The 24685-nt window shown below is 42.8% G+C and overlaps 1 protein-coding gene and 10 pseudogenes across 2 annotated transcripts; all 11 read right to left on the reverse strand.

Annotated features, from left to right (window-relative positions):
• Window positions 1-11419: 11419 nt before the first annotated feature.
• LOC114135732 (piggyBac transposable element-derived protein 4-like) lies at window positions 11420-13958 on the reverse strand. 2 transcript variants are annotated; one of them, XM_028003271.1, is made up of 3 exons: window positions 13276-13958; window positions 12788-13152; window positions 11420-11533 (listed from the first exon to the last, which is right to left on the reverse strand). In XM_028003271.1, exons 1-3 carry the CDS (start codon window positions 13384-13386, stop codon window positions 11467-11469), a joined length of 543 nt encoding a protein of 180 aa, XP_027859072.1. In that variant the 5' UTR covers window positions 13387-13958; the 3' UTR covers window positions 11420-11466. The 2 variants fall into 2 exon arrangements, with proteins under 2 accessions (XP_027859072.1, XP_027859071.1); XM_028003270.1 differs by having other exon boundaries at window positions 11420-13152.
• A 3238-nt stretch (window positions 13959-17196) lies between these two features.
• LOC114136314 (uncharacterized) lies at window positions 17197-17315 on the reverse strand (annotated as a pseudogene).
• Window positions 17316-22972: 5657 nt separating this feature from the next.
• On the reverse strand, window positions 22973-23091 carry LOC114136313 (uncharacterized; annotated as a pseudogene).
• A 65-nt stretch (window positions 23092-23156) lies between these two features.
• Window positions 23157-23275, reverse strand: LOC114136325 (uncharacterized; annotated as a pseudogene).
• Window positions 23276-23340: 65 nt separating this feature from the next.
• LOC114136311 (uncharacterized) lies at window positions 23341-23459 on the reverse strand (annotated as a pseudogene).
• A 65-nt stretch (window positions 23460-23524) lies between these two features.
• On the reverse strand, window positions 23525-23643 carry LOC114136320 (uncharacterized; annotated as a pseudogene).
• A 65-nt stretch (window positions 23644-23708) lies between these two features.
• On the reverse strand, window positions 23709-23827 carry LOC114136312 (uncharacterized; annotated as a pseudogene).
• Window positions 23828-23893: 66 nt separating this feature from the next.
• Window positions 23894-24012, reverse strand: LOC114136327 (uncharacterized; annotated as a pseudogene).
• Window positions 24013-24077: 65 nt separating this feature from the next.
• Window positions 24078-24196, reverse strand: LOC114136328 (uncharacterized; annotated as a pseudogene).
• A 65-nt stretch (window positions 24197-24261) lies between these two features.
• On the reverse strand, window positions 24262-24380 carry LOC114136310 (uncharacterized; annotated as a pseudogene).
• A 65-nt stretch (window positions 24381-24445) lies between these two features.
• Window positions 24446-24564, reverse strand: LOC114136309 (uncharacterized; annotated as a pseudogene).
• Window positions 24565-24685: the final 121 nt, after the last annotated feature.

A 24685-nucleotide genomic window follows, 5' to 3' on the forward strand; every position in this document is an offset into this window, starting at 1 on the left:
TTCCCATGACTTTTTTAAAGATTTGGATTAAGCAATATCTCTATTTTAAGAAGAGTTAAACTTCTTACTTTACAGGCTCCCTATGATAAAGGCAGAATAAACCTTCCGAATTTCAGAATATATTATTTAGCTTCCCAGTTTTGTATTTTGTGGATGTGGATTTATTCAAATGGCAAAGATGTGAGGTGGGACTCAATAGAACAACAAGAATTAAAGTCCATATCATTATCAACTATCCTCTTCTTGGGTTCAAAAAAGCAGTTCTTTACAATTACATCAAACCCTTTGATTTTAACTACTTACATTGCATGACTTCAGTTACATGCTCTTTTAAATCTATGCTGCTGTGAGGAGATGATGAGCAGTAATTGGGTTCACCTGTGTGGGAGGGGATAAAAGGGAACAGGAGTGGAGACAAGGCAAACTGATTACATCTCTGTCCAGTTGATGGCGGCAATACGCAACGTGTGTAAACTGCCATAAAACTCAATAGAAGAAGAAGACAAGGCAAACTCATTTCTTGTTGAGCTTTTTGGCTGGGCACCAGGTGGGAGGGTGCCGTTCACAGTGACTAGCACTGCCGGTGGTGAAGACAGATAAACAGGGGAGCTGTTCCTGTGTTAGGAGGAGAAGGTTGTTGCCTCTTTTAGACAGTTAGAGATTGGGGGTTAGATGTGCCCTTAAAGCCAGAGTTAACCTACCCGATTGAGGTGTGTTCCACCCACAGGGTGACCAAAGTTTGTCTTTCCTGGGGAAGTGGGGCGTCCATCTGCTGGAGGAGGGGGTGTCCTGCATTTGAAACCACACGGGGGTCTGGGGGAGTCGTGTTATCAAACTGGTAGCTCAATGGTCTTTTAAAAACAAAACCTTCATGAACTTCTTCTGTAGTTGACTGCTTTAAGCTTATGGGACCAGTCTGATAGCTGTGGAGAGCTGCAGTACAGCAATTAAGGACAGTCTTCTTCCTCCCTTGGTGGCATTTTGCTGTGGAGTGATTCAGACAGTTTCAGGTCCTTTTGGGTTGCAGTGGTGTGCCGTGCCATGACACGTGTGAGTTTACATTTTTGCAGTGGTTCTGGAGGAGAAACCTGGCCTTGGATGTCAGCTGTTAGTGGTTACCATTTTGAGTCCCTCTTAAAACATTTTAGACATAAATAAAGCTTTACGTTTTGATAAAAGTAAATGACTCTTGTTTGTTCTCTGCAGCTAAAGACATTATAATATACTTGCGAGAAATACTTTGTATTGTTAGCATCATCTGCAGCAAAAAAGTGTATACTTAAAAAGCGGAAGTCTGTGGAATCTCCAAACCAGAAACATTGGATCAATGAACGGTTGTCATTCTGCATCCCTGAAAACATTCTCCATTCGATATGTGGGACATTAATAGAGTTTGACCGGATATGGAGTCCCTGCCTGGACATTCTAACTAAATTAGACCTGAGAGACTGATTTGTCTTGTTTCAATTCCTTTAATATTTTTATGACCTTTCAAAAATATATCATGTGTAATCCTAACACTAGAAAGGCTGAAGGTAGTCCATTGTGACATATACATATTCAGTCTGGAGATAGTCCAACTGGCCTGAAGGATTTAAGCTATCATCCTATTAGCTGTTTTCAACAGGCGCTTTTGTTCTGTAAATAAGGCCATTACTGGCGCACCCAAGCACAATGAATTCATTATAATATTTTAAATGGAGAATAAGAAATTTTACAGCCAGGTACAGCTGTGAGCAATGACCAGAAGTATTTGTGTCTAAGTCAAGAGGACTGAAATTCCAGCATGAGAAATATACAAAAGAACAACTGTTATTTGGTTAAATGCGTTTTATTCTTGTCATTAAAAACGGCACAAAAAATACAAGAAATAAAACAATTCCACACATATTTACACTAGGCACATGGGGGGCTGAGTGGCATGTCCTTGTGTGACTGGCATTTCAGCACTCACAGTCCGTCTGCACTGTCAGAACATACCTGGCACTGCCAGGGTATGACCCTGGTGCATTTGCCACATGTGTATTTGTAGCAGTCAACGCATCTCACAGTCGCATTATTGGTCTTGCATCGATGGTTGACCTGACACTTCGCCCTTTTGCCTGGGCTGGGTGTGGAAGGTTGTTCCCGAAGCAGTTTCTCCTTGTGTGCCTTCTTCTCATTCACATGAAAGTTACCTAACTCTTTAGCAAGTTCAACAAGGAAGTCTACCCGTCTCTCCTTCACCCCAATGCATGCCTGATAAAGCACATGTGCATTCAGTGCTGCCATGTCAATCATGTTGTAGAACACCGCAACTGGCCATCTCCGTGTTCCTGCACGCACGCTGTACTCCCGCACCATTTGGTCCATCACATCCACACCACACTTTGTTTTGTTGTATTCCGTGACCGTGTTTGGCTTCCTTTTGGTGGTATCCTCAGTCTCAACCACGCTGTGCATGCTGCTGAGAATGTAAACGGCCTTCTTCCTTTTGGGTGCATACACAGTCAGCGTGGCACCAGTGGTTGAAAACACCTGAGTGGTGAATGCAGTGCGATCCGTCTGTGAAGCGGATTGAGGAATTTCCCGGCGTCTCTTGTTGACTGTGCCGAGGATAGTGGTTTTCCGGCTAAGCAGTCGTTGTGCAAGTGACAGTGATGTGAAGAAATTGTCCATGGTTACAGTTCTGCCCTTGTCCATGAACGGTTCCATCAGCCTCGTCACTACAGACTCGGACAGTCTCTCCCCGCTGGGACGACTGGGGTCCTTGCCGAGATATGGGAAGACATTGCAGATATACTTTGACTTCAAGTCGCAAGCCACCCAAAACTTGATGGTAAACTTGTCCGGTTTTGTTGCTATGTATTGCAGGAAACAGCAGCGAGTCTTTGATGGATAAAGCTGTTCATCAATAGTGATGTGTCGACCAGGGTTGAAGGATGCAATGCAGTTGGTGACAAACGCTCTCCAAACATCGGAGATTGCAGCAAACTTATCGGTCTCCGCTCGCTCTCTGCGTGTAAGCATGTCATCAAAACGTAGGTGTCGCATGATGTTTTGGAAGCGGCATCGGGCCATAGTTGCAATGATCCTTGGGTTGCCCAGGTTTGCTGACCAGCTGTCACATAGTGATGGTACTTTGTTCACCTCCCGCAAGATGACGACGGAAATAAATGCCATTAGTTCCGGGAGACCCATGAACCAATCCTGCTGCTCCGTGTGACGTGCATGTTGAGTAGTCCATTCTTGAATGCTACGAAGCATGTCAATGGTGATGAAACAGAGGAAGCTCTGAAGGCGACTCCGGATACTTCGTCTGGCCTTAGCGCTTGGCTCTCCATCTGTGGCGTATGGCTCTATAGGAGTGAAATGGAGATGTGTCCCCACTTGCTGTTCACGCCACACTGTGCCATCTTTCGCGGTCTCTGACGCGACACCAAAGCACAATGAATTCATTATAACCTCCTGAGACCCAAATCTCTTTTGCTTACACTTTTTTCATGTTTTTTTGAGGTGGATCAACACAATTAATTTGGTTAGTTTATTTCTGAACTGTCATTTTATACCCTCTTAGCTTTATTTCAAAGAAAAACATTACTAATTTCTTTTAGAAAAACCTTTGCACATTTCTTGAAACGGATTGTATGTTTTGCAAACTCTATGTACATTTGGCAAAATGACCTGGATAATGCAGCACAACATCATGGATCAGCTGCAAAAGGTCACATCTCTCCAAAAACACTTCATGTATGCTTCAAAACTAAACTGACTAGTTGTAGGTATCATAGATACCCACCCCCAACATGGACTATTCACACTCCCACCTTCTGGCCTGACGGTCAATGGCCACATTCACAATTGAAGAAGGGATGCTAATCTCAGTTTTTGTATTCAGGGTCTTTTGACCCTCTATCAGGACTTTCAGGGGTGAGGTCGAAAACCCCGGTAATGACCAGATAAGGGTCGTTTTACATTTCTACATTTTGGAGCCCAGAGATGGGTCGTCTGACCTGACCTGAAGAACTTTAGCCTGCAACGACCACATGTGCAATAGAAGAATAGAGGAATAGAAGAATGGATGAATGGAGGCTAATTTGAGCCATCAGAGTCATCAGTTTGGACTCAGGGTCTTTTGGCACTGTTTCAGCAAGTCTGGGGAGAAATCGAAAACCTAGAAAAACCTAGTACTCCTAGTGCTAAATGTAATTTTTACTATGTGTTGCTACATGGAGAGAGGGTGCGGTGGGTGGGTTTGTTTTTTTTTCAATCAAAAAAAAAAAAATTACTATTGTGCATGTGTGTCGATTTTGGTTGGTTGTACATTCTCAATAAATATATCTCTACAAAAAATGAAGTCGCAAGCTTTAGAAGCATCTTGGTCAAATGTTATCTACGATCCACAGATGTGATGTGCCAGTCTCTGAACGTTGACCGAAGGGTTTTTCAAAACCAAAGCCTGGGCTAGTTTCAAAAGTGTCAACAGTCTCTGCTGAGATCTCCAAGATTACCGAATACAGTTATGCCCTCAATAACAATTGCCTGTAGGTTTGGCTGACCCCTCTTGGTCATGCAGAAGATAAATCTTCATTAGATCTTCCACCAAAGTCTTCTGAATGCAGACATCAGCATCCTCCTGTAAGATAGCTGAAAGAACTTCATTAACTTAACTTCAGCATGTATCCCACATTTTTTCAAGAAAACCTACAAAAGGTTTTTTACATTAAATCTCCAGATATTCAGAAAGTTTTGAAAATATAGATCCGGAATTTCTTAGTAAACACTGTTCTGATATTTCATAGCTTGAGATTTTCCCAATCGCACTGTTGAATAGGGACTTAATATTTAAAATCTCTGGAAGTGGTCAACAACACAGACCTTAATTGTGTCGTCTCTCAGGTGGTCAATGAGGGAAGACACAAATGTTGACCTCTCTTCTCTCAATGGGAACTCCATACTGTAAAACACAAAGTCTCAACTCGCGTTTTACACCCCTTATTTCAAAGATGCCTTGCGTTTCCTTTTAAGCTTCAAATTAAAGGGGCAGTATTGTCCTCAATCCACGAATCCTCAAATAGGAGGATTCATGGATTTTTAACAAGGCATCTGCCCTTGTATTCTTGGTCCCAGGTCTGAAAGAGAGGGCAAAATTAAACCTTCCAAAAAACAATGCCCACCCTGCTTGTCTGGGGTTGAGTCATTCAGCTGACTTCAAGTACTCAAGGTTCTTATGGTCCGCCCATACAAGAAATGGTTCCTTGGACCCCGCCAACCAGTGTCACCGTTCCTCTAGGGCAGTGGTTCTCAAACTTTTTTCAGTGATGTACCCCCTTAAAAATATATTTTTAGTCAAGTACCCCCTGACACGGGCAAAACATTTTTGGAATAAAAAAAAGGTACAGTGCTGTAAAATCACTGTCTGATTAATTAAAGCCAAACAACTTATATCAGTGAACCTGACAAATACATCCATATTGCAAACATTGCATGGTTAAACGAAAAAGAAAAACAGAAGACGGTGACCACCAGGAAGGTATAAAACCAGTCAAACCGGAAATATGCAAAACGCTGCTAATTTATATTGGTCTCTGTAATGGTACAAAATTAAATATATACATAAATAATAATTCAGTGCATGAACACACATTTATATTTTATCGAACTTTTTACAAAATAATTTTTCCCAAGACTTATTATGAGGAGCCTACTGATTTTTTAAAGATATTTTGAAAAGCTTCACGTACCCCCATTTGAGAACCACTGCTCTAGGGCAGGGGTCGGCAACCTTTTCTACTCAAAGAGCCATTTGGGACCGCCTATGTCAGGATCTGTGTTTTTCTGTGTGTTTATTTTGAGTTTCCTGTGTCTCCATGTTGTCCTGTCTCCCTTTGATTACTCCCCAGGTGTTTCTCGTTCCCTGATTACCTCTTGTGTATTTAATGTCACCTGTGTCCCTGTGTCTTTGTTGGGTCCTTGTCGGTATTTGCCGCTCTTGGCGTTTTCTCGTCCCTCGTTTACCGATTGCTACCGGCGTCGAGCCCTGGCTTCAGCTCGGCTGTGCTGCCCGGCTTTGGGACCGTTTTTGGACTGTTTATTTCATTTATTTCACTATTATTAGACCGCCATATCTCATCTCATCCTGAGCCTGCTGCGTTTTGCTCACCACCTACACCACCACCTCATGATGACAGCCTCCCAATAAAAAGAAAGCACTTGGAGCCACAACCCATTTTGACGTCATATATATAAAACCTATATGCTATGTACAAAAATCAATACTATGTTGCGTTTATGAAATCAACGAACTGCTGCAGAGAACACAAAATTTTATTTCTGCATGTTACAAGACACATTTTACACTTTGTTGATGCTCAATTTCAGACAAAATACCCTCTGTCTATTTGGGTCTTTGTATTTAAGAAATAAAAATAGAAATTCACCCAACCCGCACTGAAAATAGAAACAGAATACAGTCACCTGTCCTCCTCTTATTCAGGAGATAAAAATCAAAACTTATCCAAATATTATCCACCGGCACTGAACGAACAATGCAAACCAAAAAATGCGCAGTCTGCTTCTGTGTCCCATCTCGTGTGTGCGGTCACCTGTCCTCCTGAATTAAAAAAAAGACTATTTCACTTAACAATATATAGTTATGTATTTATATTTGTAGATAATCTCCATCTGTAAATGGCTTACCATGCTTGATTATTTCCTGAGTAGCCACGAAACTGGCACATGTAGTGGAGTTTGCGTCTTAATCCACTTCTTGAAGTGACTCCTGCTCGCTTCAGCCAAACGCATCAGCTCCGAAACGGCCTTTTTCTCTCCTCTCCCTCGGGAAATTTTTTAGCAAAGACAGAGTGTTTGTTCTCGAAATGTCTTTCAACATTTGACTTCTTGTTGTTTGCCAGTCTTTCGCCACATAATAAGCAGACAGGTAAACCAGTTTCATCAGCGGTGAAAGCAAAATGATCTGTCCACGTAGCATTAAATGTTCTGCCATCTTCAGAATGTTTCCTTTTCTTGGATTTATTCATGATGTATCTTCCAGGCAAGGGTCAAAAAGTCAATAAATCAGTGCGCTAAAAAAATGCGGTCTGCCAGACATGTGGGGTTCGCCAGGAATGCCTGTCGCGCATCGGCGGACATGACGTATATTTTGGGTGCTAAAAATGTTCAAAACTTTTGTTTTAATGTTACAAGTTTACCATAATCTTCAGATTTAGAAATTTATTTTAAAATGATTTTAATTTATAATTTTTTAATGATTTAATTTGAATAAAATATTCTATTTCCCAAAGTCACTGGGAGCCACAACAGAAGGATGAAAGAGCCACACGTGGCTCCGAGCCATTGGTTGCCAACCCCTGTTCTAGGGCCAGCTTAACAGCCATCATTCCTCTGTCCCCAACATCATAGTTGTGTTCAGCACTGGATAAAGTCCAGTCCAAGAAAGAAGGCATAAGGATAAATCCAGTCATCAGAGGTTCTCTGGCTTAGGACAGCACCTACCCCAGTGCTAGAGGCATCGACTTCCACAATAAACGGCTTTGCAGGGTCGGGGGACCGAAGAACTGGGGCAGAGGTGAACAGAGTCTTGAGTTTAGTGAAGGCCTCATCTGCCTGTTTGCTCCACACGAACTGGACCTTGGATGAGGTAATGGCATGAAGGGGAGATGCTACTTGGCTATAGTGACGAATGAAGCGATGGTAAAAGTTTGCAAATCTAAGAAATCTCTGTAACTGTGTTCAGTTGCCGTGGGCCATTCTGAGACTGCTGAATTCTTAGAGGGGTCCATAATCACTTTGTTGGGGGAGATTATGTAGCCAAGAAAAGAGGTGGTAGTAAGAAAAGCGGTGGTAGTGGTGTGGAACTCACATTTCTCCGCCTTAACAAGAAAGATGATTCTGAAGAAGACGAAGAAGAACAGACCGGACGTGAGACTTCAGATCCCCAGAATAGATAAGAATGTGATCCAGGTAAACAAATAAGTGCCCAACCATGTCCCTCAAGACATCATTGACCAGAGCTTGGAAGACTGCTGGGGCATTGGTTAACCCAAAAGGCATGACCAGATACTGGTAATGACCAGTGGGGGTGTTAAATGCGGTTTTCCATTCATCTGCTTCTCTGATGCAAACAAGATGGTATGCATTGTGCAAGTCTAGTTTTGTGAAAAATTTGGCTCCTTGAATCTGATCAAAATCCGAATTCATGAGGGGAAGAGGATACCGATTCTTTACAGTTATGTTGTTGAGACCCCTGTAATCTATACATGGCCTTAGAGACCCATCCTTCTTGCCTACAAAAAAGAAGCCAGCCAAAGTTAGAATGTTATGGATCGATAGTGTAGGGAGGAGTTTGATGCTGAGGCCCTTGGCGAAAGACTCATCCATAAACTCAGTATCAGCTCCTGAGTTAACGAAGACTGATACCTGCTGGGGGATGGAGGAGACCACAATGTTAGCAGAGAAAGAAAATGATGAGGAGATGGACAACATACTATGGCTCAGTAGAGAGCTCCTCTTATCTACTGAGCTAACCTTTTAGTGGACACTTGGCAGCCATGTGACCCTTGCCTCCACAGTAAAAGCATAAACTACATAAATGCCTTCTGCAAGAACGCTCCTCCATGGAGATCTTTGTTCTTCCCAACTGCATCGGCTCAGGAGCTGGTACTTCACCTGAAGGGCGGGAGTAGCTTGTAGCTCTGTAGCGAGGGCCTGAGTGGCAGAATGGAGCAGATGAGCCCTCCCTGTGACGTCTCTCCCTTCTCCTCTCAGTGAGACGAAGCTCTATCCCAGTTGCCAAGTCTTCAAGATTCTTAAGAGTTTGGATAATCTCGAGTAGTCAACTCATCCTTGATGTTTTCATTAAGATCTTGCATGAACACATCCATTAATGCCTCCTGATTCCAACTACTGTCAGCGGATAACAGGTGAAAGTCAATGATATAAGAAGCCACACTCTTACTTCCCTGTCTCAAGGGTAACAGCTCTCTAGCTGCTTCTCGCTCAGGAAGGATGGGGTCAAAGACCCTTATAAGTTCCTTAGAAAACCCAGAGTAGGTCAAACAGGAATCTGATTAATTTTGCCACTCTGCTATACCCCACTGTTTGGCCTTGCAGGCCAAAAGCAAGATCACAAATGCTATCCTTGAACGTTCAGTAGGGAAAGAGGAGGGCTGCAACTCAAAGTGAATCTCACACTGAGTGAGAAAAGCATGACACTGGTCACGGTCTCCCTTGAATAGCTCAGGAGGGGTTAGACAAGACTCCTTAACAGCAGTGGGCGGGACAGCAGGGGCAGCTGGCAGTGGAGGTGCCTGTGGGGGTGCCTTGTCATAATGAGACATGTTACGAAGCATGGTAAGGATCTCATTCATGCCAGCATTAAGCCAAGTAATAGAATTGTCAACATTACTACGCCACTGTTGTGCTGACAAAGGGTCCGTTTTTGGCCAGATTTTTCTGTAACGCTCACAACAAAAGACCCGAAATTTCAGCCAGCACACAAATGGAAGCAACGAATGGTTATTGAGAATGGGGGTATGGGACGACCAGCAGCCGGACCAGGAACCACTTCTCAGAAAGTTGCAGGGAGCTGAGATAGGTCTTTGGTTCTTCAGGGAAGCTGTGATGACAAATCGCCTCCAGGGGAAAAAACGTAGCTCAGATGTTGATAGGCCAAGGCAAGATCAGAACCAGAGAGACAGATGAACTTATCTCGGGGTCAGGCTGGAATTTGAGGACCAGGCACAGAAACAGGTCAGGCACGTGAAAGCAATCTTAGTAGACAAATCCAAGGGCGAGGCAGAAGGCAAAAATCGAGAGGCCGAAACAGGATCGTGTCCGGGAAACAGAAACCAGTAGAGTGTCCGACGTGGGCTAGAAAAGGCAGAGGAATCCAAGAGGCAAAACGTGGTCAAAGGTTATGATATGTGTGGGAGGGGGGGGGCGCGGCAGGGAGTAATGGCTCTGACGGCTGTGGAGAAGAAGCTGTTTCTCAGTCTATTTGTTGTAGTCCGTATATTTCTGTACCGCTTGCCTGATGGCAGCGGCACAAACAGTCTGTGGCCTGGGTGGCTGGAATCCATAGCTATGGATCCAGCTCTCTTCTTGACCCGGCCTGTGTAAATGGAGTCCAGGTCTGGGAGGGGGCATCCCACAATGCCTTGTGCTGTTCTCACCACCCGTGTCAGTTGTTTCCTCTCCAGTGCTGTGCAGCTACCATACCACACAGTCATTTTGAGGCAGAGGATGCTCTTGATCGTCGCCCTGTAAAAGTTCACGAGCAGCCGTGAGGAAAGTCCAGCCCGTCTCAGTTTCCTGAGGAAGAAGAGCCTTTGTTGTGCTTTCTTCACCAGGTGGGAGGTGTTTGTATTCCAGGAGAGGTCAGACGTGATGTGGAGGCCCAGGAACTTGATGTTGTCCACACGTTCCACCACTTCTCCATCTATGAGAAGAGGAGTGTGATCCGTCCTCCTGGACCTTCTGTAGTGCACAATGACCTCCTTGGTCTTCCCTGTGTTCAGCACCAAGTTGTTGGCTGAACACCACTGAGTGAGCTGCAGAATCTCCTCTCTGTAGTGGGTCTCGTTGTTGTCTGAAATGAGACCCACTACTGTTGTGTCGTCCGCGAACTTCACGACTGTGTTGGTGGGGTGGATGGCCACGCAGTCGTGTGTAAACAGGGTGAAGAGAGCTGGGCTGAGCACACAGCCCTGCGGTGTGCCTGTGTTGAGGACCAGTGGGGACGATGTTGAGCCACCTATTCTCACCTGATACTTCTGCAGGACGAGAGGCTGGTACTGCTCTTCCAGTTGGGGTAGATGTACAGCTTCTCTGCTGCCCGCCGTGTCAAAGCGGGCAAAGAAACTGCCCGCTTTGACAAGAAGAAAACTTCACACAGGCTGCCGGTAAACATCATAAAATCATCTGTTAGACTTCAGACATTCAGCAGAATGTCTTTGGAGTCTTTGGGTCTAAATGGCCGTTTTGGTCTAATTTTGAATTTACCCTTATATTTTCACCATAAAAACTATTTACCTTACCTTGTTTGGTATCATTATTTTCAGAACATCCTAAACTTTGTGATTTTACAGTGTTTGTTTCATTTTGACAAAATTTATTATCACATTGGAGCAAAAAACACTCACAGAAACAAAATCCGAGTAGAAAAAATAGATATTTTTACTATAATATTCACAAAAATGTTGAACAAACCATTTTTACAGCCTAACATGAAAAGTTTTTGGGTAAATTTTAAGAACTTTTGTACAAACTTAGTAAAAAACAAATTACTAGTCATATTTTCACCATATTGTGGGTAATTTCCCAGGCGTTTTTTTTACAACTATTTACAAAATATGTCAATATCTCCATCACAAATTTTCTCCAACATCACAATGTCTCTCTCACCCCCCACACACACTTTCAACTATTTACAATATTTGCAAAATGGGTGCCACAAGACAAAACAAATTACTTGTGCCACTGTGCAAAGCAGTTTCTGTCAATCAGAAGGCACAATGGCACATCACAGCCCTCACATTTCCATTGCGTGTCCTTCCTGACTTTGTTCACCCGGAGGCAGTGTCTGCACTGCAGTCTGCCATTTCTGGCATTTTGCTGAGCACTAATGGGCACAGGAATGTGTTCAGCTGCCTTTCTCCTTGGAAGACCTGCCATGTCCACACTACAAAGCTGACTGGCCATCTCCACATTGAAGTCTTTGTGTGTCATGGGCTTCACTCCTTTGGCTTTGCACAACTCTTGGTGTAGGATGTAGGCATTTGCTGTGGCAATGTCAACCAAATGCATAAGCACAGTCTTGTACCAACGATAAGTTTTCCGTTGTGCAGAGTAATACTGGATGAGTTGATCAGACAGGTCAACCCCACCCATGTATTTATTGTACGCCATGACTGGTGTAGGACATGGAATGTCTTTCACAATCCAGCGTTTCACTTCATTCTTCTCCCTCCTTTGCACCGTCTCACCTGAAAATGCAGGATGGATAGTTGAGCAGACAGACACCTCCCGTGTGTCCATCCACTTCACAAAGACCACTGGGCCCTCTCTGATCCATCTCACTGATCCTCTTCCACTTTTTTTAGTGAGAGCATTTGGCCTCCCTTTAGGGCATCCCTTCCTGGATTCCCTATAAGTGCCACAAGCTCCAAACTTTTTGCTGGCCAGGTCCTTGAACAGTGTAGGACTGGTATAAAAATTGTCCATGTAAATATGGTAGACGGTGCCAAGATAAGATGGCTGAATAAGTTTCATTACCATATCATAAGACAGCCCATGCTCACTTGCAGTGTGAGTCTTGCCAGTGTATAAGCTAAAACTCACAGTGTAGCCACTGCTTGACTCGGCCAACACAAAAAGCTTTATTCCCCATTTAGTTGGCTTGTCTTTCATATTATACTGGGTCATGCCAGTTTTTGCTTTTGTTGGCACCATCCTTTCGTCAACTGCCAGCTCCCTCTTTGGTTGGTAGTAAGCCTGACAGGCATTGAGGATGTCATCATAAACAGGCCGCAGTCTTGATAATTTGTCGTAGCCTGGTGTTCCCTTCTTTTTGTCATTTTTGACATCCTCCTCAGGATTACTTGGGTGCAAGTTCCACATAATGGTCCTGAACCTGTCCCTTGTCATGACCTTAGCTGGAGTTGGAACAGACAAAAAATGATTTTGTCTCCAGTAGTCCTGGACACTTGGTAGTTGCACCAAGGACATATAGATCAATAGACCAAAGAACCTATACAGCTCCTCTGTGTCTAATTCAGCCCATTTATATTTTTTTCCATTTGCTTGATTTTTTGCAGCATATCTGTTTGTGTTGTCACAGATGGTTTTGACTGTATCAGCTGCAAAAAACAACAAAAACAGCTCACTTGGACTGTGGTTGGACATCAGATCCATCTGTGGTCCTGGTGTTCTCCTTGGTTGAAAGCGGCTTACAACAGGGGCTGCATCTGCGTCCTCTTCAGTGTTCCACTGTCCAGCCCGTGTTTCTGGTGCTGCCTCAGTCAGAGGAGATCTGGATCTTGTCCGAGTTCGCTGCGCTCTCCGTGGTGTCCTCTGATGTGTGGGCCTCAACTGGACAGAGCACGTGGGAGTTTCCTCCTCCTCCTCCCTGAATAGAATGGAGGGATCACCAAGCTGGAGATGAAAATTAGCATATAATGTGTTTCAGTGTGCATCTACTCCGATTATAATAATTTACCGTACATATCCCATGCCAAACAAAGAAATAAAACGAGAAAAAACAAAACAAAAACAAACCTCATCGTCAAGCTCAAACTCCGAGTCCGAACCTTCTGGCAGCGCGCCTTCGTCCTCTTCACATTCGTACATGTACTTCAGGGCTTGCTGCGCAGTCATGTAGCGACTCATTTTGACACACACTAAACACTAAAAACCGTCTACAAACACTAATGCACACTAACTAACACACGTATGATCTAAAAATCTAATACAAAACACTACTTCCAAAAAATCTAATACAAAACACTACTAGTAAAATCTGAAATCTCAACAGCGCACCGTTCTCTTCCGCCACAAAACTCTCTCCCCGCGCTGCTGTTCCGATCTCAAGTCAAAATGCCCGAAAATGCTTTCTGATTGGTTGCTTCGGAAATGTGGTGCACTTGGAGGAACTCGGAAAAATGGCTTTCATGTTGCATTCGTTCACTTTTTGGTCATAAAACAACCACTGATTGCACTCAACATGCGTAAAATGCGCACTACGCTATGGCTAAAATGATCGATCATATTCCTGGTTTTATTTGGAAGTAAATATAAAACAAAATCAATATAAAAACACTACTTTTACAAAGTTTGAAGTCTCTACTGTCCAACAGAAATGAAATGCACACTTCTCATGGCGTCTTTTTTTTATACAGAAGTCTTTTAAATGCATGACGTCATGCCCGCCACAGGGCGGGCGTCGACCTCAAAAGGTTTTAAGGTGTCAGGCAGGGTGGGGTCGCGGCTGGTCAGCTGAGTGCTGTGTTTGTAGTCCGTCATGGTTCTGATGCCTCTCCACATGCTTCGGGGGTTGTTGTTGATGAAGTGTTCCTCAATCTGCTGTTTGTACTGGAGCTTGGCCTGCTTAATACCTTTTTTCAGTTCCGACCGGGCCCTGATATAAGCCAACCTGTCTACAGACCTGTAGGCAGCATCCTGGGCTTTCAGCAGGGCCCGTACTGTGCTGTCCAGCCATGGTTTCTGGTTTGGAAACACTTTTATGGTCTTAACAGGGAGCACAGCGTCAGTGCAGAACTGAACATAGGACAGAACGGACGATGAGTATTCCTCCATGTCTGCGCCGTCCCTGAACACACTCCAGTCTGTATGCTCAAAGCAGTCCTGAAGTAGTTCAGGTCTGGTCCTGAAGTCCAGACCTGAACTATTCTGGTGGTCGGCTTAGTTCTGCAGGCCAGAGGCTTGTAGACAGGAATCAGCTCCACTGAGATGTGGTCAGACATGCCCAGATGTGGAGCTGCTACAGCCTTGTAGGCTCCGGGGATATTGCAGTAGACCTGATCCAAAATGTTATTGTCTCTGGTGGGAAAGTTTATGGATTTGTGGAATTTGGGAAACACAGCCTTCAGTTCCACGTGATTGAAGTCCCCCGCCACAATCACGGCCGCCTCCGGGTTGGAGTTCATCTGCACGATGATCAGGCAGTACAGCTCCTCTAATGCTAACTTAGCATTAGCTCTCGGTGGTATGTAGACGGCCACGATCACAATGGACGAGAGTTCTCTCACCAACTTGAAGGGTCTGCATTTCACCGCCAGATATTCCAAGTCAGGAGAGCAGAATGTGCCGACAGAGTGTGTGGCTGTACACCAGGCATTGTGTACATACAATGCCAAACCCGCCTCTGCCCTTACCCGAAGCTGCAGTCCGATCCGCCCGGAACAGAGCGCGCCCCGTTATCTCCACCGCTGCGTCCGGGATGTTGTCATCCAGCCAGGTCTCTGTGACAACAGTCACACAGCTGTCCATCCGGCGAGAGATAATCCTCCTCAACCACATATGAACCAGCTGCATTTGTTAGACTTTTGCCTGAGATGAAACAACTGCATCAGCCACACCAGACACCTCCGAGTCTGACTGTAGTGCAGCAACTTGCTCACAATTCGGCTCAAGTTCACATCCTTCATCTTCACTCATTTCCTCTTACTCATTCTTTTCTTCTTCTTTCTCACCCTCTAACTCGCTTTCCTCAGTACTTTCATTCCCTGTTCCCTCCAGACACAAATCAGGACTCTCATCTTGATCCTCGGACTCACTTTTATTGCAAGTGCAATTTTCCATTACGTTATGACACAGTAACCATTTTTTTCTTTCTTTCTTTTTTCCGGAACATTCTCTAGTGTAATGCCTCTGGACTCCACAGGCGTGGCAAAAAAAACTCCGGACAATCTCTCAGAATGTGACCCGGTTGTAAACATATTCGACACACCTTAACTTGCCTATCATGAATAACTCTGAAATACTCCGGACCTAGAGCTGTATTTCCATTTCCATTTGTTGGATATTTCTTCGGCATTTGAACTGTCCCACTTGGTCTCTTGTAAGCAAAGAATGTCAAACCGTGTTTGGAAAATAATTGCTTCTGCTTTGTGTTTCCTGCGGAGCCCACGGGCATTAAGCGAGAGAAATATCATGAGTATTGTTGTAAAGGAGTAGATTACTTTCATAACTGTGTTTTATTTTTTCTTTTGGGTTTCTTCGTTGCTAAAGTGCTGAGCCGTTTTCTTGAATGTATCATTTTTGCCAGATCAAGATCAGGGTCCATTTCCATATCTGAGACCAATTTCACTCTGTAAGGTGAAGCTTCAGATGGAGGCTGAAAAGACGGCAGATGATCGCGTGACGAAACTTGGGATTGTGACAAGGCTATGTCCATGTTGAGAGGGGGAGCGACAACTCCTTCCCGCTTCCCCTCAACTGCATCTGTGCTAGTTGCACTTGTCCGACATTTTGCTTGAGTTGAAACAATTGTATGAGCCACACCAGACACCTCTGAGTCTGAATACAGCTCAGCCTCTTGCTCACTCTCCAACTCTTGTTCACATCCTTCATTCTCACTCATTTCATCTTGCTCGTTCTTTTATCATCCAGACACAAATCAGGACCCTGATCTTGATCCTCAGACTCGCTTTTATTACAAATGGAATTATCCATTTTATTGTTGCACACTATACATTTATTTTCTTTCTTTTTTCCAGAACATTCCCTCGCGTAATGTCCTTGGACTCTGCAGGAGTGACAGAAAAACTCTGTACAATCTCTCAAAATGTGACCTGGCTGTAAACATAATCTGCACACTTTGACTTGCCTATCATGGATTACTCTAAAATACTCCGGACCTAAAGCTGTATTGAATTTCACAGAATATGGCAGAGACTGCACAGTTTCATTGAATTTTACTTTCACAAACCTTGTTCCGTCCGCAATCTTGGTTCCCGGCCACACCCGACGCTTGATTTCTGACACCGCTCTCACTCCCCAGACTTGAAGTTTCTTGATAATCTCGTCATCCGTAATATATGCCGGTAATCCAAGAAAAGATACAATCAGTTTGTCATTCGTTAATTCCTTCGCCAGTATGGTGGATGAACCTATTTTGAATCCATCCAGAAGACTTTTTTTTGCTTTCTCATTGCTTACAGTGATCTCATACTTTGTGTCTGTTAACAGTCTGCATGCCAAAAGGCCTCCACAAAGAAATCTAATGTTCTTCATTAATTCCAAAACAGAAATCTTCTCTTCTCCATTTATCTCTATTTGCATTGTATTTTCCCTTTCAAACTTGTCTTTTGTTTTTTCTTGTCCAGCTGCATCTTCCACCATTTTCCCTCCTTGGCTTAAAGCCATTGTTTGAGCTTTCAAAGTGTCCATAATGTAAACAAAAACACCTCCACAACAGTAAAAACTGTTGGGGAGGGAAAAATGACAGACACCCCCCCAAAAAAGACAAAAGAAACAAAGTAATTAAGTAAAGAAAACAAACAAAGAGACATTGCAGATTACTCTCTACCTCTGTGCTACACCGCAAACGAAAGCCGGTGGGCGTGGCCAAAGCTGCTGGGCGTTAACCGGAGAAGTTTGGCTGTAGGTGGACGTTTCAGAAGAGCATCTGTATTTTATATCGTAACCTTTCTCCTTAGTGAAGTAAAAACAAAAAAAATCCTACAGCACCTGGAATTCCAAGGTGGTCTCAAATCCAAGTACTGACCAGGCCTGACTCCGTTTTGCTTCTGTGATCGGACGAGAACAGGCTTAAGCGGAGCAGTTTGGCTGTAGGCAGAAACTTCACTAGATTATCTGCATTTTACAGACTTAATAGTTCCTTTGTAAAGTTTTAAATAGAAGCCTACAGCACCTGGAATTCCTAGGTGGTCTCCCATCCAAGTACTGACCAGGCCTGACTCCGTGATCGGACGAGAACAGGCTTTTTATTTTATTTTATTCTTTTAATTTTTTCTTCAAAAAACATATGAAGTGCAATTATTTACAGTTCAAAAAGACATTTTGTATAACAAAGGAATGAACAAACCAAAAGAAAACATCAACCAACCAAAATTTTAAAGAAAATCTACTTGTCAAAATATTTACACTCTGAAAGTATACCAAAAAGATCTTTACACATTTCTGAATTGGCATGTTTGACCGTCTCCCAATGAATTTTAAACAGTCCGTGAAAAAGCATCCAGTTATTAATGTTTTTGTTCTCATACAGTCGAAGATTCCTTGTGATGTAGATGACATGTCGTGCTAAAGAAAGGATGATGTTGCAGAGTTGATGTTGACACCTTGTGAGTTGTCCATGTGAGTTGCGAAAACCAAAAAGTCTTATCCAATCCCATTCCTTGCCGCTTAATGGGATCTTGTCTGTTATGCAGGCTATGACTTCCCAAATCTTCATCCAGAAAGCAGTGTGTCCAGGACAGCGGAGGAACAAGTGTTCTAACGTCTCAGGGTCTGCAAGACAAACTGTGCAATCTCTACCATACCTCTGCTTGTCCATTTGATGCAGGATGACGCCCGTAAAAATTTTCCTGTGTTTTAATAAGAAGTCTGTATTACTAGCTTGATGATGACTAAATTGAAAATGTGATTTTGACCATATACTGTACACTGGCATGCTGGGAAAAAGTTTAATCCAATGTTTATGAGAAGCAGGCTCTTTAACAATTTGTGCAATTAGAATGTGATACCACTTTTTTGTTGTAACCAAGTTAATCTTTACTTTTTGAATACCAACTGATAAAAAGAAGGTCGGGGCGTCATCCTGCACCTCCTGATGTCGTCTCCTCCTGCCAATGACCGAGGAGCTGTGAAAAGGCAAAGCCTCCTGGATCTTTTTAGCACTTTGTACAATAGTGTTTCTCCTCCAAAGTACTTTGGATGATCTGAAATGATTTGCAATTTTATTAATGTCCACAGCACCCCGGTCATTCAGAACCTGCCCAAAGGTGTAAATACCAGCTCTTCTCCAGGACGGGAGATTCAGCATTTCCCCACCACAGACCGTCTCGGGATTATTGAAGATCGGCAGCAAGAGACAAGACCTGTTATTAACATGCGTACTTAATTGACATCTGATCCTATTCCAAGCCTCTAAACATTCAGTGAACAGATTTTCCTTTTGCATTTGTTTTGTATTAGAAATTGAGCACAAATTGAAAACGGTTTTTGTGCCAAAGGACTCTAAGTAGGACCGAAAATAGTCAAACCAGATGTGTTTAGTGGACGAAGTGAGAAACTTCGTAACGAGCTTAATTCTTATTGCTTGTTTCTTGGATAAAATATCCACCAATTTGAGTCCCCCTTCTTTGTACGGTGCAATTAAAGACTTGTGATTAATTAAATTTCTGTTTCTTCTCCAGATAAAAGTTGTTATTTGGCTATTGAATTTATTGAGTATTCGATCCGGAAGATCGTAGACGCTGAGCGGATAAATGATCTTTGAAATAATGAGACTATTTATGATGACTGTTTTCCCTTTGATGGTTAGTTTCCTCTGATTCCATAAGTTGAGTAGTTTTTGCACCTTCGAAATAACATTTTCCCAGGTCTTGTCTCTCGCCTCCCCCTGCTGCTTGCCAAGGTACACGCCCAGGACCTTAACCTCATCAACCACCTCCCTGAACTCCCATCTACCCGGTGTTCGAGTCGCCACGCCACAATACATGATTTCTGATTTGTTCTCATTGATTTTAGCTCCTGAGGCTAATCCATAATTATGTAAATGTACAATGACACGATCCATGCTGGCTTCATCTTCGACTGTTATCGTTGTGTCATCTGCAAACTGAAATATTTTACTAATATTGCCCTGTGACGATTTGATGCCCTTAACAGTTTCATCCTGTTTTATTAAGATGGCGAGGGGCTCGGCCACCAGGCTGTAGAGCAGGGAGGATAAAGGACATCCCTGTCTGATCGATCTGTGTAAATGAAAGTGATCCGTAAAATGACCATTGCATTTCACTTGACTTTCTGCGTTCAAATACAACAATTGTACTCTGCCGATGAATGATTGACCAAATCCAAATTTTCCCAAAACTGCCCACAAAAAATTATGCTCTACTCTGTCAAACGCTTTACTAAAATCTACATTTAGAAATAACCCCTGTGTCTGTACCATGGTTTGAATAGTTTGATTGATCGATAATATAGTGTCTGAGATGTTCCTTTGAGGAATGCCGTACGCTTGGGATGAACTGACTATTGTACCTATTACTAATTTTAATCGATTTGCTAATATTTTGGAATATATTTTATAGTCTGTATTCAATAAGCTGATTGGTCTATAGTTTTCTAAATTGTCCTTATCACCTTTATTCTTATAAATAATGGTTATAATCCCTTGTGCGAAGGTCCTGGACGTGCACCTCGTTTGCTCCATCACAGAGAAGACTCCTAGTAATATCTTACTAAGAAGATTTTTAAACTGTTTGTAAAACTCTGCTGTGATTCCATCCTGTCCAGGACTTTTATTGTCATTTAATGAGTTTATGGCATGCAGAATCTCCTTCTCTGTTATTGGAGCATCACAGCAGAGACTATCCTCCCGAGAGAGTGAGGAATCAATCACACCAACAACCTCCTCTATTTTATCTTTCGAAATCTTCTCACTAAGGAAAAGTTTCTCATAAAAAGTTTGGACTGCTTCAAGAATACTGGTTATGTCAGACACTTTTTCTCCTTTCTCATTTGTTAAGTCATTTATTATAGCTTTGACTTGTTTACGTTTTTCCTGTGCGAGAAAAAAAGCTGTGGACTTTTCTCCTTCTGTTAAATATTTCACTTTACTTCGAATTATAGCCCCCTTACATTTATTTATTTCTAATTGATCAAGTTGTTTTTTGATTATCAAATAATTAGTTGTATCCCTATCCTTATCATCTTCAAATTTATCTAATTCAATATTTAGTTCATTTCTTAACATGCGCTCTTCTTGGAACTCTCTCTTTCTTTTCTGTCTGCTATATTTTAATGAGGTATTCTTAATTATTAATTTGGCTCGATCCCACCACTCTAACAGGTTGTCAGCGTGATCCATCTCCTCACTCAAGGTCTGCAACAGGGTGCCAATCTCACCTCTGTATGCTTCCTCCCGGAGAAGAGCGGCATTTAGACACCAGAGACCCCCATTTCTGATGCCTCGTCCCATCTCAACCTGCAGGAAGGAATGGTCGCTCCAGACGTTGTCTCGGATGAGACAAGACGACACCTCAGGGACAAGAGAAGACGAGATCAGGCACAAGTCAATTCTAGATTGTTTCAGTTTCTCTAAAACTATTTGTTTTCTAGTGAACTGTTTTTTCCCCGGATACAAGAGTCTCCAGATGTCCACTAAATTATTGTATGTAATGATGTCAAACAGTGTACTTCTACTGGTGTCTTCAGAAAAAGTACAGTTATTGGAAACATCAGACTTTGTAAGTGTCATGTTGAAATCTCCTATAATCACACAATTATTGGTGAACCATTTCCTTAAAGTCTGAAAGAAAATTCTTCTTCGTGTGCTTACGTTAGGAGTGTGTAAGTTAATCAACCTGCATAATTTGTTATTATGAAAAAATCGATTATCAACAGTCTTCCTTCATTATCCTTGTGAACCAAATGACAATTATGAAACAAACCTTCCTTAAAAAATGTAGCTACCCCCCCTGCTTGTGCAACAGATGTGGATGAAAACATTTTCCCTTTCCATTTGTTGGATATTTCTTCGGCATTTGAACTGTCCCACTTGGTCTCTTGTAAGCAAAGAATGTCGAACCGTGTTTGGAAAATAATTGCTTCTATTTTGTGTTCCCTGCGGAGCCCACGGGCATCAAGCGAGAGAAATATCATGAGTATTATTATGAAGAAACAGATTTCTTTCATCATTGTATTTTATTTTTTCTTTTGGGTTTCTTCGTCGCTAAAGTGCTGAGTCGTTTTCTGGAATGAACCATTTTAGCCAGATCAAGATCAGGGTCCATTTCCATATCTGAGACCAATTTCACTTTATAAGGTGAAGCGTCAGATGGAGGTTAAAAAGACGGCAGATGATCGCGTGACGAATCTTGGGATTGTGACAAGGCTATGTCCATGTTGAGAGGGGGAGCGACAACTCCTTCCCGCTTCCCCTCAACTGCATCTGTGCTAGTTGCACTTGTCCGACATTTTGCTTGAGTTGAAACAATTGTATGAGCCACACCAGACACCTCTGAGTCTGAATACAGCTCAGCCTCTTGCTCACTCTCCAACTCTTGTTCACATCCTTCATTCTCACTCATTTCATCTTGCTCATTCTTTCCCTCTGCTTCCTCACTCTCTATATCACTCCCCTCAGCACTTTCTGTTCTTTTATCATCCAGACACAAATCAGGACTCTGATCTTGATCCTCAGACTCGCTTTTATTACAAATGGAATTATCCATTTTATTGTTGCACACTATACATTTATTTTCTTTCTTTTTTCCAGAACATTCCCTCGCGTAATGTCCTTGGACTCTGCAGGAGTGACAGAAAAACTCTGTACAATCTCTCAAAATGTGACCTGGCTGTAAACATAATCTGCACACTTTGACTTGCCTATCATGGATTACTCTGAAATACTCCGGACCTAAAGCTGTATTGAATTTCACAGAATATGGCAGAGACTGCACAGTTTCATTGAATTTTACTTTCACAAACCTTGTTCCGTCCGCAATCTTGGTTCCCGGCCACACCCGACGCTTGATTTCTGACACCGCTCTCACTCCCCAGACTTGAAGTTTCTTGATTATCTCGTCATCCGTAATATACGCCGGTAATCCAAGAAAAGATACAATCAGTTCGTCATTTGTTAATTCCTTCGCCAGTATGGTGGATGAACCTATTTTGAATCCATCCAGAAGCCGTTTTTTCGCTTTGTCATTGCTGACAGTGATTTCATACTTCTTATCAGTCAGCAGTCTACACGCCAAAAGTCCACCACAAAGAAATCTAATGTTCTTCATTAATTCCAAGACTGAAATCTTATCCTCTCCATTGATCTCTATGTGCATTGTATTTTCACTTTCAAACTTGTCTTTTACTTTGTCTTGTCCAGCTTCATCCCCCACCATTTTTCCTCCTTGGCTTAAAGCCGTCGTTTGAGCTTTCAAAGTGTCCATAATGTAAAAAAAAACGACTCCCCAACAGTAAAAATTGTTGGGGAGGGAAAAAAACAGACCCCCCCCCAAAAAAATACTAAAGAAACAAAGTAATTAAGTAAGGGGGAAAAAAAAACAAAAAACTAAACACAAACGATCACAGAGGCACTGCAGATCACACTACTACCTCTGTGCTGCACCAAAAACAAAAACCAGTGGGCGTGGCCACAGCAGCTGGGCGTTAACCGGAGCAGATTGGCTGTAGGCAGAAATATCTCAATAATATCTGCATTTTACAGACTTAATAGTTCCTTTGTAAAGTTTTAAATAGAAGCCTACAGCACCTGGAATTCCAAGGTGGTCTCCCATCCAAGTACTGACCAGTCCTGACTCCGTTTTGCTTCTGTGATCGGACGAGAACAGGCTTAAGCGGAGCAGTTTGGCTGTAGGTAGAAATATCTCAATAGAATTTGCATTTTACAGACTTAATAGTTCCTTTGTAAAGTTTTAAATAGAAGCCTACAGCACCTGGAATTCCAAGGTGGTCTCCCATCCAAGTACTGACCAGGCCTGACTCCGTTTTGCTTCTGTGATCGGACGAGAACAGGCTTAAGCGGAGCAGTTTGGCTGTAGGTAGAAATGTCTCAATAGAATTTGCATTTTACAGACTTAATAGTTCCTTTGTAAAGTTTTAAATAGAAGCCTACAGCACCGGGTATTCCAAGGTGGTCTCCCATCCAAGTACTGACCAGTCCTGACTCCGTTTTGCTTCTGTGATCGGACGAGAACAGGCTTAACCGGAGCAGTTTGGCTGTAGGCAGAAACTTCACTAGATTATCTGCATTTTATAGATTTAATGGTTCCTTTGTAAAGTTTTAAATAGAAGCCTACAGCACCTGGAATTCCAAGGTGGTCTCCCATCCAAGTACTGACCAGGCCTGACTCCGTTTTGCTTCTGTGATCGGACGAGAACAGGCTTAAGCGGAGCAGTTTGGCTGTAGGCAGAAATGTCTCAATAATATCTGCATTTTACAGACTTAATAGTTCCTTTGTAAAGTTTTAAATAGAAGCCTATGGCACCGGGCATTCCAAGGTGGTCTCCCATCCAAGTACTGACCAGGCCTGACTCCGTTTTGCTTCTGTGATCGGACGAGAACAGGCTTAACCGGAGTAGTTTGGCTGTAGGCAGAAACATTCACTAGATTATCTGCATTTTACAGACTTAATAGTTCCATTGTAAAGTTTTAAATAGAAGCCTACAGCACCTGGAATTCCAAGGTGGTCTCCCATCCAAGTACTGACCAGGCCTGACTCCGTTTTGCTTCTGTGATCGGACGAGAACAGGCTTAAGCGGAGCAGTTTGGCTGTAGGTAGAAATGTCTCAATAGAATTTGCATTTTACAGACTTAATAGTTCCTTTGTAAAGTTTTAAATAGAAGCCTACAGCACCTGGAATTCCAAGGTGGTCTCCCATCCAAGTACTGACCAGGCCTGACTCCGTTTTGCTTCTGTGATCGGACGAGAACAGGCTTAAGCGGAGCAGTTTGGCTGTAGGTAGAAATGTCTCAATAGAATTTGCATTTTACAGACTTAATAGTTCCTTTGTAAAGTTTTAAATAGAAGCCTACAGCACCTGGAATTCCAAGGTGGTCTCCCATCCAAGTACTGACCAGGCCTGACTCCGTTTTGCTTCTGTGATCGGACGAGAACAGGCTTAAGCGGAGCAGTTTGGCTGTAGGTAGAAATGTCTCAATAGAATTTGCATTTTACAGACTTAATAGTTCCTTTGTAAAGTTTTAAATAGAAGCCTACAGCACCTGGAATTCCAAGGTGGTCTCCCATCCAAGTACTGACCAGGCCTGACTCCGTTTTGCTTCTGTGATCGGACGAGAACAGGCTTAACCGGAGCAGTTTGGCTGTAGGCAGAAACTTCACTAGATTATCTGCATTTTATAGATTTAATAGTTCCTTTGTAAAGTTTTAAATAGAAGCCTACAGCACCTGGAATTCCAAGGTGGTCTCCCATCCAAGTACTGACCAGGCTG

This window comes from Xiphophorus couchianus, chromosome 20 (assembly GCF_001444195.1).
Source record: "Xiphophorus couchianus chromosome 20, X_couchianus-1.0, whole genome shotgun sequence".
Lineage (NCBI taxonomy): Eukaryota > Metazoa > Chordata > Actinopteri > Cyprinodontiformes > Poeciliidae > Xiphophorus > Xiphophorus couchianus.

What these genes read in the sequence shown, in the direction of transcription:
- LOC114135732 (XM_028003270.1), bottom strand. Translation starts at nt 13,386, where the DNA reads ATGAGTCGCTACATGACTGCGCAGCAAGCCCTGAAGTACATGTACGAA. An exon ending in AGTTTGAGCTTGACGATGAG is followed by an intron (nt 13,153 to 13,275) that starts GTTTGTTTTTGT and finishes TTTCATCTCCAG; the next exon opens with CTTGGTGATCCCTCCATTCT.